This window comes from Microcebus murinus, chromosome 14 (assembly GCF_040939455.1).
Source record: "Microcebus murinus isolate Inina chromosome 14, M.murinus_Inina_mat1.0, whole genome shotgun sequence".
NCBI classification, from domain to species: Eukaryota; Metazoa; Chordata; class Mammalia; order Primates; family Cheirogaleidae; genus Microcebus; species Microcebus murinus.
This window is the reverse complement of record NC_134117.1, coordinates 51,529,877-51,548,555: the sequence shown is the minus strand read 5'-3', so window position 1 is coordinate 51,548,555 and position 18,679 is coordinate 51,529,877. Positions and strand designations below refer to the sequence as shown.

Genomic DNA, 18,679 nt, shown 5'->3' with positions numbered 1-18,679 from the left:
CACATTACTGTTTGGTTATTTTTGCTTTTAACAGTCCTTTTTTCTCACCTTGTTCCTCTCCATCAATTGACCTTTTGAGACAGAGTCTCACTGTCTCACTTTGTTGCCCAGGCTAGAGTGAGTGCTGTGGTGTCAGCCTAGCTCACAGCAACCTCACACTCCTGAGCTCCAGCAATCCTACTGCCTCAGCCTCCCGAGTAGCTGGGACTACAGGCATGCACCACCATGCCCGGCTAATTTTTTCTCTATATATTAGTTGGCCAATTAATTTCTTTCTATTTATAGTAGAGATGGGGTCTCACTCTTGCTCAGGCTGGTTTCAAACTCCTGACCTCGAGCAATCCGCCCGCCTCGGCCTCTCAGAGTGCTAGGATTACAGGCGTGAGCCACCGCGCCCGGCCAATTGACCATTATATTAAGATATATCTCAAAAGTGTGTCCTCCTATAAGTCTTCCCCCATACAGCCTATCACTGTTAATTCCACATCTCTTTGACTGTTATGATGAGTTTTTACTTTGTTCTTGCATTCAACCTGTCTGTTGGTCTCCTCAACTGGACTAAATTGTAATCTTGTAGATAGCAACAATGTCTTGTTCATCTCTTCCCCCCTAATCCTTAGAAGAATTATGGCACATAGCTGATGTTCAAATATTATTTTCCCTCCCCTTTCCTCTAAATGTCTTTAATGATTATAGATTATGCAGTCTTTCAAGAAAAATATGTAGGCAACTTTTAAGTAATTAAATTTGTGGCCAGGAGTAGTGGTTCATGCCTATAATCCCAGCACTTTGGGAGGCCAAGGAAGGAGGACTGCTTGAGGCAAGGAGTTTGAGACTAGCCTGGGAAATATAACAAGACCATATCTCTACAAAAATTTTAAAAATTAGCCAGGCATGGTGGTGCACTCCTATAGTCCCAGCTACTTGAGAGGCTGAGGCAGGAGGATCTCTTGAACCCAGCAGTTTGAGGGTGCACTGACCTATGATTGCACTGCTATACTCCAGACTGGGTGACAGAGCAAGACCTTGTCTCAAAAACAAAAACAAAAACAAAAACAAAACCCTCAAAATTTTGCAAACTAAAATTCTCAATTGTATGTTAAGAAGTAATTTCCCTAATCTGTTATTTTATTTTGTTTTTGCCAGAGAGAAAAAGAAAAGAACCCATGTCTTGTTGGTTTACACCAACATTGTTTGCTTTTAATTTTTTTTTTTTTTAACTTTTTAGAGATGGGGTCTTTGTATATTGCCCAGACTGGTCTCAAACTTCTGGCCTCAAGCAATCCTCCTGCCTCAGCTTCCCAAAGTGCTGAGATTACAGGCATTAGCACTGTGCCTAGCCATTGTTTACTTTTGAAGACAACATTTTTTGATTCTTTTATATACGTAATGTGAATGAAATTATTTCAAGCCAAAAAGATCTTGTTGCTCCAATAAAGATGTAATGATATGTTTAGAAAATATAAAGTTCTAGGAATTTATCCTATGTAAATAGTCAGAAATGCTCACAAACATTTATATGTAAAAATAATTCACTGCAGATTGATTTATTAATAGCCAAAAATTAGAAATAATCTAAAAGTCAACAAAAGGAAAAGAATGGTGATAATAAATAATGGAGTCCACATAAGAGAGTACTAAGCAGCCATTAAAAAGAACAAGCTAGATCTATATATATTAATTGCAGGATATCCATGATAAATTAGGTGAAAAAAGAAAGCAATAGTTGTGTATGATTTGTTGTTAAAAATATTTATATTTATAAATGCATATAAAAAAGTCTGAAAGAATATATACAAAATGGTTAACAATGTTTTGGTCACCTCTATGGAAAGGGAATGGAAAAGGTCAGGGAATGGAGACTTCTAGTTTTACTTTCTATAATTTTGTATTACTTTAATTTTTCAAAAGGAAACATATAATAACTTTATATAATAACCAAATCTAATAAAGTTAGATACCAAATTTTTAGGATGACCTTTTAGAAATTATTTAATAACATGGGAAGAATATACATAATATACTATTAATTGAAAAAAGCAATAAGCAAAATAGTAACTCAGTATGAGCCCAACAGACAAAATACATATATGCTAAGACTGAAGTATTAGAGAGAAATACACCAAATACAAGAGGATTTTTAAAAAATATCTAAGGCAGGTGCGGTGGCACATGCCAGTAGTCCCAGCTACTTAGGAGGCTGAGGCGGGAAGACCAGTTGAGCCCAGGAAGGAGTTCAATGCTGTAGTGAGCTATAACCACAGCTGTGAATAGCCACTGCACTCCAGCCTGGGCATCATAATAAGATCTCATCTTTTTAAAAATAAACAAAATTTAAAAATTTTAAAAAGCAATGTAAAAATATCTAGATTGCAGGATGATTACAGGTGTTTTATAAAATATTTTCCAGTACTTCTTAAATGTTCTGTCATGACTATATTACTTTTATCATCCAAACAATATTATTTAAACAAATTGGAGTGAAAAACATTAGCAGAAAATAGCCACATCCCTTCCTCAAACTGGGTAGACCCAGGAATATAAATGAAAACTTCCAACTCTCAATTCAGAAAGTGCTTGGTTTATAGTAGTTCCTTTCTGTTTCTAGAAATAATTCAAGATTTATGAATAGTGGAGCTGTCAAATTTGGTTCACATTGGAAAATTACCTACTATTTAAGAGATTTTCACTGTAACTTTATGCAATTTATTCAGTAAAGGTGGGCAGGATTGTATCATTATAAAAGTTGATTCAGGAGTTTCTCACTAGGTAACTCAATATGCCTTTGGTTTTAATAATTCCTGTGGGATAGTAGCTAATGAAATACTTTTACATGCACTTACCGTGGAGAATCTATCCCGCTATCTCCTGCCATGCTATGATTTTCTGTTCCTTCCAAGTGACTGTGTTCATGTTGGATATTCTGAGCCAACACTGGTATATGTGAAGTGCTGAAAAGTTCCAACTTTTGAGTGAGATGTTTTCTCATTTCCTGATTCTGAGGACTCTGATTCCAGCTAGCTGGTTTCCTTTCTGTGTCACCAACAGAGTCCTGTAGGGGTTCAGCTTCAGAACTGGCTTTTCGTGTGCTATGGTAATCAAATACACTTCCATCAGCTGCTGAGGCTGGGACGCATGTAGCCACACTGGGTTCTTCTTCATAGTTAAAACCAAATCGGGTCCCTGAATTTAGGCCACAGCTTTCAGAAGAGAAATTAGGTTTTTGGCTTTCCCCTGGGTTACTGAGCAACCTAGCAGGTTTGTAACATTCATTTCTTTTAAGCATCTGAGGCTCAAACCTATCCATTTTGCTATTGTACTCAGTCAGAGATCTCTCAGTCACTTTTTGTTTTCCTAAATGATTCCCCTTGCTCTCACCTGTAAAGGAATACTGAATGTGGCCAGGCAGCATTTGAGATAAGTCATCATTCTCAGAGAAGTCATCCTCCTCTAGATATAATGAGCTGCAGGCACCGTCATCATCTTCCACTTCATTCTGATATAAGGCCTGGTCTTCATCAGAAAGCCCTTCATTTTTTAGACTCTCTGTCTCTGCATCCTGGACAAATGCCTTTCTCATTAATTCTTCTGAGTCTCTGTCTTGTCTCTCAGGTTGTCTCAAATGGTTCACACCAAGTGGGTAATCCAAAAGGCTAAGATTTTGAAACTGGTGTATTGTCTTATCAATTAACCTGCAAGCAGAGAATGTTTGGTCTAAAGTCGAGGAACCTTGTGATGACAGGCTATGCAGTGTTTCTTTGGTCTCTCCTAATTTGTCAAAGTCCCTCAAGACTTCAGGGATTACCTCATTTTCTCCATCACACACCTCATATCTCAACATGGTTTCCCTAAAGGAACAGCGTTTACCATTATTTTGGAAAACAGTACGTTGAGGGTAATTTAAGAGGTGATCTCTGAAGTCATCATCACTTACGGGTTTGACAGTAGAGTGATTCATAAAAACGGATTCTGCTTTAAATTTATCATTACATTGTTCAGCATATGGCTGTCTGGCTTCACCATCAAAGGTTCTTGAGGAATCTAAAGACCTTGACCTTTGGAAAGATTTTTCCTTTGGTCCAGCCTGAGTGAGTTTTAGATCACTAGTCTTGTGAATGTTGTGCCCTTTGGTTATTAGGCTTCTTCGGTGAGACAAACCCTGGAAAGGATTACTGATTCGCTTTTTATAAATCAAATGGGAACCTAGCACTGCTAGATTCTCACCAAGTGGTTTCTGAACTACTGCTTCATTAGGGCTTTTGGTTCTAGGGGCGGGCTGTGTAGCAGGGAGCTTAGGGTGTTTTTCCAGTTTAATGCTTCCTGGCTGAAGTTCACTTCCCTGATTCCTGGCTTTGTGTCTATCCCTATGAGAACGGCCCCGCCCTCGAGTCTTTGCAGACCGACCCTGCCTTTTCTTAACTCCCTCTTTTGAAGGATAGTTATGCCTGATTGTCAGTATATCAGTGGAAGTGCCCTGGCTATTGTATTTTTTCTGTTCTTCATATTTTTGCATTAGGACGGTGTGTTTGGTTAAGTTGTCAACAGTCAGAATGGGGTTAATTCGTTTGATAATCTCATGTTCAACATCTCGAGGGATATTGTCCAAGTTATCCTCATCTCGCACAGGCCATTCTTCAGGTGGGAACTGAGCAGAGAAACTGCTGTGTTCTGTTTTGGGTTTTTCCTTTCTGGATATGCCACGCCACAAGAAACTAAAACCAAACTTCTTGCTTTTTTCTCTGTCTCTCGTGTACAGTAAAGGTTTGGTGCTCTCACAGACGTGATTCTCCTCAGACGCTGAAACTGCCCCATTCTGTGCCCAAGGTTTGAATTCCCCAAGACGTTTCTGGCCTTTTCTAGTCACTTCTGCGGCACCTGGTGGTTCCTGAACATCCTGGGTGCATGTGTCAGGGCAACACCGACAAGACTGACAATGGGAAATGGGGACAGCATTCTCTTGGGTTGACTCTGTGCAGCTCTCCACGCTCACCAGATATGTCATGGAAGTTGGCATTGGGCGACTTTCTTCTGATAGGAAGACTCTCTTATTTTCCTGGGTGGTTGTGTTTGTAATGAAGTAAGTCTGAGGGGTGACTATGAAGTATCCTTCTCCGGTGTGATAAATCTTCCTTTCTTTAATCAGAGTTCCCAGAGTAGTGTAGAGAATATCTCGAGATGGAATTGCAATGCCTAAAACAAATAAGCATTTTACACTGACAGAATTTGAATAAGAAACATTTTAATGAGTGAAATCACTAACTCAGAAATGATCACATATTTGCTTGATAAACCCAGAGCTGATTGTAACACAATTAATATATGTCATTAAAATGCCAACAAAACACAAATAATATCCATACTTTACTTATAATAAGAATATAATTTGGTCCACACAAAGACATATGGCTAGGTTAATGGATAAATAGAAAAAAAATCTAATCTGAATTCACTCAAATACAAACCCATTATAAATTTAAATTTTAACTGAGGAAAGCATTCTTGGTAAATAAACATGAGAGGTTTGAACAACCACAGTCTCAGAGCTTAAATATTCATAAGAATCTAAAGAAAAAATGAAAACCAGTCTGTGCTTGGATGAGGGCAAACTACTTAACACCTGAATATAGTAGTTTTTCAAAGCCAAAGGTAACAAAATAATTTTAAAAGAAATACCCTTTTCTTTTAAAATTCAAAATTATATTATGAAAACAATGTTAAGAATGCTTATATAAGAAAAGTCCTGGAAGAAAATATATCAGTATGTTAACATTGGTTTCCTTTGGGCTGTGGTACTTTTCTATATTTTCTGGATTTTTCTATAATAAGTATATTCATTGTATAATGGGAAAAATAAAAAATATCCTTCTATAATTATGCATTAGGATATCATTCAGCTATTAAAAGAATGAGATAAATCAATTTATGCTGGTATAGAAATATCTCTTAAGATTTTTTTTCTGTTTTCTTTATTTTGAGACAGCGTTTCACCCTGTCACCCAGGCTGGAGTGTAGTGGCATCATCATAGCTCACTCAAACTCCTCAAACTCCTAGGCTCAAGCAGTCCTCCTGCTTTAGCCTCCCGAGTAGCTGGAACAACAGGCTCATGCCACCACCTGGCTAATTTTTCTATTTTTTGTAGAGATGGGGTCTTACTCTTGCTCAGGCTGGTCTCAAACTCCTGGCTTCAAGCAATTCTCATGCCTTGGCCTCCCGAATGCTAGAATTATAGGCATGAGCCACTGTGCCCCACCTCTAAGATCTGTTTGTAAGTTAAACAGGGAAAGGTACAGAAAGAATATATAGAAAATCCAATTTATGTTATAAAAAAGGAGATACATATTCAAATACAATTTATGAGAGAATACATATAAAAAAATAGCAGTTTTCACCTCTGGAAAGTGGGAATGAACTGATGGGAGGTGAGGGTAGACGAACTTTTCCTTTTTGTTTTTTGCACTTCTCTCTACAGAGTCTGATCTGTTTGATCACTACTCATGACTAGAAAATAAAAAGGGATTGATCTATTTATTTATTGCCATTAGCATTTGTTTTTGAAAAAGTTCATCTGGAAACCAAAAGAAATACCATTATCAAATTTGTTGCCACAGGACTTTTGCTGGCGGGGTCTGATATAAGATTCTATAGATATAAGGTTCTATAGAAGGAACCTTATTCAACCCAGAAATTCCACTACTGGGTATCTACCCAAAGGAAAAGAAATCATTTTATCAAAAAGACACCTGCACTTGAATGTTTATTGTAGCACAATCCACAATTGCAAAGATGTGGAATCAACCCAAGTGCCCATCAATTCATGAGTGGATTAACAAATTGTGGTATATATATATATATATCATGGAGTACTACTCAGCCATAAAAAGGAATGAATTAATGGCTTTTGCAGCATTTTGGATGGAACTGGAGACCATTATCCTAAATGAAATATCTCAGGAATGGAAAAATAAGCACCACAAGTACTCTCTAATAATTTGGAATAAATTTATGGGCACACACGGGGGCACAAGGAAAAGTAAAGATCATTGGAAGTCAAGAAGGGGAGGAGAGGAGGAGCAAAAATCTACCTAACAGGTACAATGAACACTATTTGGGTGATGGGCACACTAATAGCTCTGATTTAAGCATTATAAAAGCTATCCATGTAACAAAAACATTTGTACCCCCTTAATAGTTTAAAATAAAAGTAAATAAGTAAAACCTAGGTGAATTTTATATATAAAGGATATCACCCAATTTACTTAGGTGTTCAAGATTATTTATAAATAGAAAACAAACACATGCAATGAACTGCAAATAGAGAAAAATGTATTACTCTACCTGCATAATGTTTCATCAAATGCTCCAAAAGTGATTCCTGTGTTACCACAGTCTGAGCCGCATTCATATCAGATATGGCACAGCAAAGAACTTCAGCCAAAGGTACAAACTGAGATTGAGCTATTGGATTCATTTGCACTGGAAAGACATCACCTATATCGGAGATTTAAAAAAAAAAACAGGGGTGTGATAAAGTTGATATAGTATAAAATGTTTGGAATTAATGAATCAAGAATAAAGACAATAGTAGGCGGAACTGCTATTCTTTCATCAGTCTTTACTCAGAATCTGTTAACATGACAAGCACAATGAGAGAAACTATGGCAGAAAAAGGTTTACATTATAGTCACTACTTTTAAGAAGTCTGTAGTATCTGTCATCATTTCACAAGCAAGAGACAGTAAGTTTCCACAAGAAAGCATAAAGTGCTTTCAGAGTTCAGGAGGTCAGACAATGCTTATATAGCAGTTCACATCTTCGTAAGCATTTTTTCACATTAACTGTCTTGAGAAAGGTAGATAGGAGATTATGATCCCCTTACTAAAGATATATAAAGCTATAGAAAGCTCAAGTAATTGTCCTAGGTCTAAAAGTAAGTTAAAGTGAGAGAAATAGGTCTTTTGACTCCTAATCTGGTGTTTTCACCATTCCACACTTTTCCTGATTGGGATGATCAGGAAGATTTTAAGAAGGGCAGAAGTGTTTTCCAATTAGCAAGAAGACACGGACCAAAACCATGGAAGGAGGAAAGCAAAAGGCATGTAAGAGCATGGATAGAGTCATCCTGGTTGGATAGAGTTTAAGGCTTATATCGGACCAAAGTGGAAGATAAGGCTGGAAATGTAATCTAGGCCATATTATCTTTTCTCCTAACCAACATTAGTTGTTACTAATTAAATGTTCTTCTTGACCTGCCATTACTCAGGTTGAGTTTTAGATTCTGCTGGACATCCATGGGAACCCCTTAATCAATGGAAATGAAAGACTAGGACTCAGGAAAGAGATTTGGGAATCAACTAACAAAAATGAGATCTGAAGCTAAGGAGTGAAATAAATTCTTTAATAGGAGAGTAAAGAAAAGGTGCCAAAGGTGCCAAGGAACAACACCTAAGAGACTGTCTACATTTAAGAGACAGTAGGAAATAGGAACCCACAAAAGAGACAAAGACACATACCAAAAGTATAAGAAAAATGTTTCAAAAGGAGCAGCAAGTCAACAGTGTCAAATGCTTGAAAGGAATCAAAAGGGTTGAGGAAGGAGAAAAGCCACTGTATTTCTTGATTTGAAGGTGGCTGTTGATGACTTTCAAGAAAACTGTTTTAGTAAAAAGAAGACAGAAATTAAAGGTCAGATTCAAGGCAAGGAGGTTGGTAAGAAAAAAGTAAAGTTAACGGGTCTTCCTTCTAGAGCATGGTTTCTCAACTTTGACATTTTTGACATTTGGGGTCAAATATATATATAAGGTGACCAGTGATCCCAGTATGCCCAGGATTGAGGTGTTTCCTGGGACCCAGGACTTCCAGCGCTACAACCCTATAACTGAAAGTCACAGGCAAACTGGAATGGTTAGTCACCTAGCTAGATAATTTTGTTGGGGGGGGGGCTGTCCTGTGTATTATGGGATGTTTAATAGCATCCTAGCCTCTATCCACTAGATGCCAGTAGCATTCCCCACAGTTGCAGCAACCAAAAATGTCTTCAGACATTGCCAAATGTCCCCTGGAGGGCAAAATCATCCCAGTTTGAAACCACTGTTCCAGACCATTTGTATGAGAAATCTGATTGTGGAAGAGGAGAAACAGATCACAAACCAGAAAGGAGTAGGATCAAATGAATACAACTGTGCAAGCATGTTGAGATTTTCTTAAAATAAGATCTCTGCTCTTATGGATGCAAAAAGGAAGGGATTAGTGGAGATGACAAAAATGATCCTGGGAGTGAGAAGATCAGTAAGACAGCAAGATCCCAGAGAACAGGAAAAGGAATGTGACCAAAGGCACAGGTAATGGGGCTAGCTCAAAAATAAGGAAGATGTTACTTCATCTGAGACTTGAAATAAGAGTAGAGGGTAGCAGAAGACCAAAAATATATTGAGGCAGAGAAGGAAAAAAATTTTAGTACAGCAAGGTCATTTGATCTCTGTAAGTTAGACAGGAAAGGATGTGAATGGGAGGAAGAAATGGGAGGAATGGGGGATGGAGGGTGGGAAGTGGTTGTTGTTGTTGTTGTTGTTTTAGAGATGAGGACTGGTTAGGTCTCCTGGGCTCAAGTGATCCTCCAGATCCTCCTGCCCCAGCCTCCTGTGTAGCTGGCACTACAGGTGCTTGTCACCATGCCTAGCTTAAGGAGCTATTTTTTTTTCTGAGACAGAGGCTCACTCTGTGGCCCAGGCTACAGTGCTGTGGTGTCAGCCTAGCTCACAGCAACCTCAAACTCCTGGGCTCAAGCAATCCTTCTGCCTCAGCCTCCCAAGTAGCTGGGACTACAGGCATGCGCCACCATGCCTGGCTGATTTTTTCTATATATAGTTGTCCAACTAATATCTTTGTGTTTTTAGTAGAGACAGGGGTGTCTCTCTTGCTCAGGCTGGTCTCAAACTCCTGAGTTCAAACTATCCGCCCTCCTCGGCCTCCTAGAGTGCTAGGATTACAGGTGTGAGCCACCACGCCCGGCCAAGGAGCTATTCTTGAAGTACTAGGAAATAATAAATGAATAAGAAGATTGTGAGGGAACCTTGAGTCTCAAGGTGATTAAGCACTATTTCTCGCAGACAGGTGGCAGTTGGGAAGGGAAAAAGGCTAGCATAAGCGAGGCCAACACATGCTTCTAACACTTCAATGTGCATATGAGAATCACCTGGGCACCTTGCTAAGGTGCAGATTCTGATTCAGAAGGTCTGGGGCAGAGCCCAGGATTCTGCATTTCTAACAACCTTCCAGGGGATGTTCATACTGCAGGTCTGAGTACTACTCTTTGGGGTGGTAGAGGGTTAGGGTGTTAATGATAACAATGTTAAAGTAGCTGACCAACAAATAAACATGGTCCTGAGTCTAGATGGGGAGTCAAGTGTAGCCAGAAGGAGGCTAAAGGATTCAGAAAACTTGATTATCCCCTGCACTTAACTCCCAGTGACAGTGGAGAAACCAGTACATTACACTGGTTGTTGAGGGAGGAAAGAAGGTGACGGACTGGTGAGGTTTCATGAAGCGTAGAAGCCAAAGCTGGTAGGTGGCCAATACTGGATTCTTTTTATATCTGCCTGAAAATAAAAGCCTTCCATAAGGAAATCCATAAGCAGTTTGCTACTTATACATCCTGTTGTTCTGTTCCCCTGTTTACTTAGGCTTTTCTATCTGGCACTGGAAGGTCACATCACAGGGTAGAACTGCTGTCTGCTTCTGCAGGATCTCCTCTTGGTGTGGTTGTGGCTACCCAGCTGGGTGATGCTAAGAGGCCTATAGCATTCTGGGAAGCCAAGATGAATGGCTAATCAATTAATTAGCATTTCAAAGGGTGGCAACAGGTAATGCCCTGAAACTCCCTGTCCAAGTGGGACATTCATTAATTTACCTAAAACAAAATCTTCCTTGAAACTCAGCTTTTGAGCTAAGGATAACAAGACTTTATCCTCACTTACTCTTGGCCTTTCTTTTTTCTCTCCACATCTGAGATTTACTTTCTTCTCTTTCATCTCCCTCCTCAACCAGACAAACTGTGAAACTAAAGTACAATTTTAAATATTTTTATGCTTCCTTAATATAACTTCATGTGCTTTGTTAAAATAAGTGACTTTAATTAAACTTTTATACTTCTCTCCCTCACTTCCAAAAAAAAGATTTTTCTCTTGTATGTGATCTTGAATTCATTACCCGTTCCCACTGCATTGGATTAGAGGCCCTTACTTTTTAAAAAGGGGAAGAAAAAGGTCATCCCTGCTTGAAAGACAAGGGCTAGAAGTGCCGCCAAAACCTAAAAAGACTTTGCTCAACCCCACAGTACCCATTCAAGCCTCACACTCACCTTTTCCCTAAATCCAGCCACTCTGACTTTCGAGACGGGGTAGGGGAGGACACTGAAAGGAGAGAGCTGAGTGGCTGGACAAGTCAGTGTGCTGCTGTCTGGTGTCCCTGCTGCACCCACCTGCCACCACTGCCCAAGTCTGTGCCCTTGGAAGGAGCACGGTACTGTGCTGCCACTGTGCCTTTGGGCTAGAAGTGAATCGACCCATTTTCTAGTTCAATCCTTAAGTATGTTTCCTCTTTTCCTAGGAAAACCAATAACCAAAATTCATTTTTCATGGGGGGAGGGAAGGGGCCTGGGGGGGAGGTGACTGGGGCTTCCTATACATTTGTTTGCAACCTCCTGTGAATCTATGATTATTTCAAAATAAAAGGGAAAAAACAGATCTTTCAGAAAGCGTTACTTTTAATTAACTTCTCAGAACTTTTTTCTTACTGTCTTAAAACCCTGAACAACTTTTTAAAAAGAATCCTAACACTGCTTGCCAAATCCAAAAATGCTCTTAGAAAATTTATTCCTAATTCCTACCATGGTGTTGGGATGGGTATTTCAAGAGAGTAAACAAATCTAGTACCAACTAGGAAGACTAACTGCCTTTTTCCCTCCTTAAAATTAATGCAACTATGCGGAAACAGCACTTTAGAGGACAGGTTAAATTGTTTTCAACCTCTGTGGTGGAGCTCCCTCTAGGCAAAGCCTACAGAAAATTAGTTTCTCAGTACATTTTCTTCAGAGCTGTTGCTAAGATACGTCCTTCAGGTACATAAATCATCAGGACTTTTCTTTGTGCAGGAAAGCAGAGTGAACCCTGACATGAGAACACTAAAGACAGAAGTGGAAATCATTTTCAAGCTACAGCCATAGTCTGTTTTGGTTACTTTTGCACTCCTTTGGTTTTGGAATACATAACTCTTAGAGAGTTTTCCACCAAAAATTAACTTTCTATGCAGAAGTTTCCACTTAGAGATATTATAGATATAACCAGATTTCACAATAAGACAAGGCCAGCCCTTCGGCTTTGTCTTCAACTACTACGGAGTAAATTGAAGAGTAACCTTAAGTGTAGGCCTGGCATAGACCTTTGACCCTTGATCACAGGCAGGAATTAGAAGGCTAAGGAGAGACTGGGAGCCAGAGAATAAACAGTTGACAACAATGTTACCTCTGTTTACACAGCCTTATACTCTTGTGTGCCTCAGAAATAGAGAAAGTGCTTAAGCTGCAAGACTGGTTTCACAAAAATACCAACAAAGTAGAGCCATATAGATGAGGCCATTTGTGCCTGCTACATTTTTTGCAGGGGTTTTTGTTGTTAATTTACTGATTCCACATTCTACTCCAAAAGGATTTAACTGGTGTATAATTTTTTTTTTTTAATTTCCAAGTCATGACAAAAGCAAAGGACAACTTTAAAAGCAGATTTTTTTTTTTTTTTTGAGACAGAGTCTCACTCTGTTATCTTGGCTACAGTGCAGTGGCATCATCACAGCTCACTGCAACCTCAAACTCCTGGGCTCAAGTGATCCTCCTGCCTCAACTTCCCAAGTAGCTAGGACTACAGGTTCACACCACCATGCCAGCTTAAGTTTTTCTATTTTTAGTAGAGAGGGGGTCTTGCTCTTGCCTCAGGCTGGTCTCTAACTCCTGAACTTAAGCAGTCCTCCAGCCTCAGCCTCTCAGAGTACTATGATTATAGGTGTAAGCCGCCACACTAGGCCAAAAGCAATTATTCTTTTAAAAGTCCACTTTTTGAGGCCAAAAAAAAAAGAATAGCGTGAGGCAAATTAAATGTATGTAGCATGTGGATGCCCAATCAGCAAAGGAAAATATTGAGCTCTTCACTATCCAAAGCTGATGACATCCAATAAAGTCCAGGGCAGGCGTTCCTGGCTGACAATCCCTGAATCAGCCTCCTGCAGGACGGATATAGACTCATACAACCCCAGGCAATCAGTCCCTTTCCCTGACTCTTCCCTGGTGCCTAATGGCAGGGCCCTAGAAAGCCCCTGGCCAGTAGGATCAGACCCCTAGGAAAGTGTGACTTGCTCCTGGAGTTGGTGACAATAGCTCAACAATAGTCCTATTCAATGCAAGACCTCATCAAAGTTCTGAGGAAAACAGGTGGTTTCTTTATGCAAGGACACAGAGGCCCCCTCCATAAGCCTCAGAAGGAAGGCCTCTAAAAGAATACCCTCTCCTGGTTGTTTTCTATTAGAAAAAAAAAGTGGCTCAAAGAGACATGCAGGAGGTGTGAATACTCAGACCCCAATGTGAGATATCAAGACGGATGCCTATGACAAATGTGGACACAGCAAGATTGCTTTTCACCAGAACCAGCAGGGCAGCTGGAGGGACCAGGCAAGCCCTCCCCAAGAACTGTGGTACTGGAGAAATGATCAACTAGGACCGTAGGCTCCTAAAATCTGCCAGTCACAGATTATCAGTGGGCAGCTTTAGTAAAACTAAAATAAGCCTAAACTCGGCGCTCTTCTAAGTGGGAAAGTTGGCATTAGCACATTGGCCAGTCCAGTGAACTCGTTTTTCCCAGGGGTGGTGGGTGCAAGGAGCACAAGCCAATGGGAGTGTGACTGTGATGAGGCCCAACACCCCAAGGAAAGGTCTGACACAGGGCACCAATGCTAGGGTTCAAACGGTATATTCATGCCATGTCTTGCAGGTGATTAAAAATCAGTTTAAGGTGAGGTTTGGTATCTTACGCATTTTAGAGGAAATACAGCCAGACACATAGAAAGCTTGTAACCTCGGGTCACCAAGTGAAAAAAGGTAGACCCCAAATCACTATAATCTGCCTGGCCCAATCCTGTGTTTGCTCTGTCCACTGAAGACACCCTGGAAGTAAAAACATTTTTGTCAAAACTGAGTATATTTATTTTGATATCTGAATGCTCTAGTAAAATTTTACTAAAATTAAAGTTTTACATAAAAACTGTACCTTTAAGGGGAAAAAAATTAACTACCATGCTTATTTTACATTTATCTTACATTTTTTAAGGCACCTAAACAAATTCCAAGAGGGATCTGAAATTTAAATTCTGACGTTTTGATTTGAGACGCTTGAATCTGATTTTAAGGTCCATAAGAGACTGTGCTAACAAATACGCAAAACAGAGGAAAGATTTCTTTGGAAATTTGGAAAGCATGCACAACCATGTGTCATACTAAAACATGAATTGTCACAAATTCTAGGCAAAACTAATCCTAATATTACTTATTTCAGATTTAAAATACAAACCTTACTATAAAAACAGTCTCTATACAAATGTGTTTATGAACTCTGTGCTAGGCAGTCTGCCAGAAATTCATGCATTATTGACCTTCAAGTGGTTTAACTGAGCCACTCTAACTCAGCTAATTACCCGGACACATGAAATCTGAGACCATCTTTTTGGGCGCCTGTATTGAATCACACTGTGGGAAAGGTATCTTCTATGTGCATTAGAGATGACAATAGAGCGTGAATAAAACAGCCTGCAGATACGCTCAAGTTTAATAAAAAAGGATGTTTTGTTCGAAGTAATCCTAGAATCTTCCTTGATTTTTAAACTGTTCTTTTATCCAGTACAGAATTTCCACCAAATGTTTTTAACATTAAAATTAATCCTGTACTTTAAAAAATGAAAGTGTTTTGTAACAACATGCTCCTCATCAGAGATAAGATGCTATGCAAAAGCTTCGGAGGCTTTAAATAATTAGATCTATTGTCCTATAACATCAAATAGGTTCAGAAAATCAAACGCAATGGAAACAAAAAGAAGAAAAGTTTCAGGCCAGGAAAACCAAGCCCCTCTCCATGTCTCCCTTTTATTTTGGTAAAGTAAAAGAATGCAAACACTTTCCTCCACATTTAGAAACAAAAGAGTACCAAGACTCAGAAGCTGGCTGTAGATCTAAGGGTAATTGGGTTATCTGCCATGGAAGCTGAAATTCTTTCTCAAGCCCCATGATGTTTATTTTGGACTCCGAGACAAATGGCTCCCTTCTGGGACATGCCCTCTGCTGACAAGCTAAAGGCTTCCCTCAGAAGCCTGGGCTATTCAATAGTAGGAGCCTTTAGTAATATCTTCTTTAATAATCACATTTCAACCTGTCAGGATTTTGTGAATTAGCGACCTCCGTCTTTTCAAGTGATATATCCACTAATATCCACACTATCAGTTGAGTCACAGAGGCCCTGGACCAATTATAACAGACCCCACGATTTGGTTGTCTGACGACACGTAGAAACAGAGAAGACTGAGGTGACTCAAACCAGCTGGTTTTCAAAAAACATTAAAATGATTCACACTCAGCCCAAAGCCCTTGAGGCCCTGATGTGCCTTTCCCTAAACTCTTTTCCCTTCAGGACTTCCACTCTGAAAAAAAAAAAGGAGAAGGAAGGCTTCCACTCTGGATATGTTACTGACTCTACCCCAGTGTGTTAGTTTTCAGTGGCTGTCAAAATCAATTATTTCAAATTCAGTGGCTTCAAACAACACAAATTTATTATCTCACAGTCTATAGGTCAGAAGTCTGGGCAGCTTGACTGGTTCCTCTGCTCCAGTCTCGAGCCCAAATCAGAGTGGTGGTCAGCCTGGGCTCTTTTCTGGAGACTCGAGGGGGAGAATCTGTTTTCCCACTCGTTCTGGTACTTGGCAGAATTCAGTTCCTTATGGTTGTAGGACTGAGGACTGAGGTCCCTATTCCCGTGATGGCTGTCAAATGGGAGCCTCTCTGAGCACCTTAAAGCCACTTGCATTTCTCCTCAGGTTGCCTCCTTCATCCTCAAAGACAGCACTGAATCCTTCTCACACTTTGATTCTCTTTGACTTGCTCTTCTGTTGCATCGCTTCTGCTTCTAGCCACAGAAAATTCTCTGCTTTTAAGAGCTCCTGTGACTAGACTGGGCCCACCCAGAGAGTCCCGAAGAATCTCCCTAACTTAATGTCCATAACCTAATTACATCTGCAAAGTCCCTTAGGATGTGGGCATCTTTGGGGGACCATTTCACCTACCACACCAGCTATAAGGGTTGGGGGCAAGGAATAGCTAAGGAGAGAGGTACAGCTTGTAAAACCGGTTACAGCAGGAGAACATCCTATCTTTGCCCTCCAGGAAAACCTGGGGAGATTAGAGGTGACTCTTCTTCCCAAGATTCTGGAGGCCACACAAACAAATGACAGTGACTGGCAGCTCATCTCTGTCAGTCAGGTGATGAATATAAAATGCTACTGTACAAAGCTGGAGGAAAAAAATCCAGCACCAAAGTTGTTATTTGAATAATAGGTAAATAAATGTGTTGATGTTTTTAAAAGCTGTCCTTTCTATTCACATAGTCCTCACATCACAAATGAGCCCCATACTGGCAGTCAAGCTATCTGAGCAAGGTACCAGGGTTCTAATTCAGATTCTGCTACGTGGCCCTGTGTAAGCCAACACTCTTCTCTGGGTCTCAATTCCCTTGCCTCTATGTGTGGGACTGAGCTAGCAGTCCCAAAAATGTGTTCTGTGCAACATTCATTCCATGAAATGCTCTGCAAGAAAAAGGGTCCCCAAGGCCAAATGTTTGAGAAATGCCACTTGGAGTCACAGCAGTATTGTTAAAGGCTCTGAAAATGTCTGTAATGAGCAACAACCTAGTTTATTTAGCCCAATGTTTTCCAATCCTATTTGACAACAGACTCCTCAGCTTGACTTGCCTCCATTCAAACTGGCCTCTCCTTGGATAGTCTGGACCTTCCCACATCTGTGACTTTGTCCCTGTCGCTTTCACCTACAGCATTCTTCCCCCCACCTCAGCGTTTCAAAATCCTCCCTGTCATTTAAGACGGACTCAAATGCTAAGTGACCCTGTCATGAATATTCTCTGAGCCCATTGGCTGGATATATATTCTCCTTTTTCACATACGCACGCCACTTAAGAAATATTTCATGAGTGGCCACCAAGGTTTGGCATTAGGCACTCATAATACATTGACATTATAATCGCACAGTCCCTCAATCATTCCTTATCCAGCAAATATTTATTGAGTAGCTACTATATGCCAGTTACCAAGGTTACAACAGCAAACAGGACACAGTCCTCGCCCTCAAGGGCTTCGATTTTAGTGGAAGGAGCAAAGGTTGGAGGCAACATAATCCAACCTGAGGACTATAATTGGGAGGACTGGGACTCAGTATTCCTGAATCCCCTGCCTGAATACTGTTCTTACAAGTCTGTGGACACCTGGGCAGGACCATCTTGAGGAAGAAGAGCCAGACTTGTCCCCATGGGGCCCTGGGTACTAAGACAACATAGAATAATAAAGGGAGCCCTGGAATTGGTCAGGCAGCCTTGGGCTCAAATTCTCCACCCCACTTACTGTGTGCTCTCTCTGCATATTAATTAGTGACCTCAACTGTTTAAGATGAATAACAGCACCAGGCTCAAAGGTTATTGCAGGAAGACATTTGAAAATACCTGGAATAAGATTTGACACATGTTAGTCTTTCCATCGATACAAGCACTCTTTAACTTTTCTTCCCAAAGAAAGAACTTGATTATCCTTTGTTCCATGTCATTATTAGTACTCCAAGTTTTTCCTGTAGGGCCCTTGTTGGGCAGGTGGATGGATTTCTTGGCCAATCTTGACTTTTCCTTTCCCAACTCTTATAGCCTATTTGACCAGACACCAGTCCTGACCAAGACCTTCTTCCCACCTGGAAAGAAACAACTTATATGCTGGCAAAGCCTACTGCTAGCCCTTCTTTGCTTCCGAGAGGCATACCTTCATAGTCCATCTTATCCAGTGACCTTTTATTGTGACCCCTTGTGGCAGATAACATAAGTTGGCCCATTTAATACATGTTACCAATCTCCTTTTTCCTTACCTTCCTCTAGTGTGGAAGCAAGAAAGTTTAATAGTCAATTTCCCAGACTCACTTAAAACTAGCAGACATCTGACATAATTGTGGTCAATGAGATTTTTTTTTTTAAGGCTCTTCTTTCATCTTTTTTTTTTTTTTTTTGAGACAGAGTCTTGCTTTGTTGCCCAGGCTAGAGTGAGTGCCGTGGCATCAGCCTAGCTCACAGCAACCTCAATCTCCGGGGCTCAGCAATCCTGCTGCCTCAGCCTCCCGAGTAGCTGGGACTACAGGCATGCGCCACCATGCCCGGCTAATTTTTTGTATATATATTTTTAGTTGGTCAATTAATTTATTTCTATTTTTGGTAGAGACGGGGTCTCGCTCAGGCTGGTTTCGAACTCCTGACCTTGAGCAATCCGCCTGCCTCGGCCTCCCAGAGTGCTAGGATTACAGGCGTGAGCCACCACGCCCGGCCCTAA

The 18,679-nt window shown here is 40.3% G+C and overlaps 1 protein-coding gene across 1 annotated transcript in view; it reads right to left on the bottom strand.

Annotated features, from left to right (window-relative positions):
* The window catches only part of STOX1 (storkhead box 1), a 54,868-nt gene that overhangs the window by 8,301 nt on the left and 27,888 nt on the right, over nt 1-18,679 (bottom strand). Inside the window, exons 2-3 of the mRNA XM_020280436.2 lie at nt 7,337-7,489; nt 2,844-5,190 (exon numbers count right to left, since the gene is read on the bottom strand). Of these exons, the coding sequence (XP_020136025.2) occupies nt 2,844-5,190; nt 7,337-7,489 (2,500 nt within the window). The remainder of the gene's footprint in view (nt 1-2,843; nt 5,191-7,336; nt 7,490-18,679) is intronic.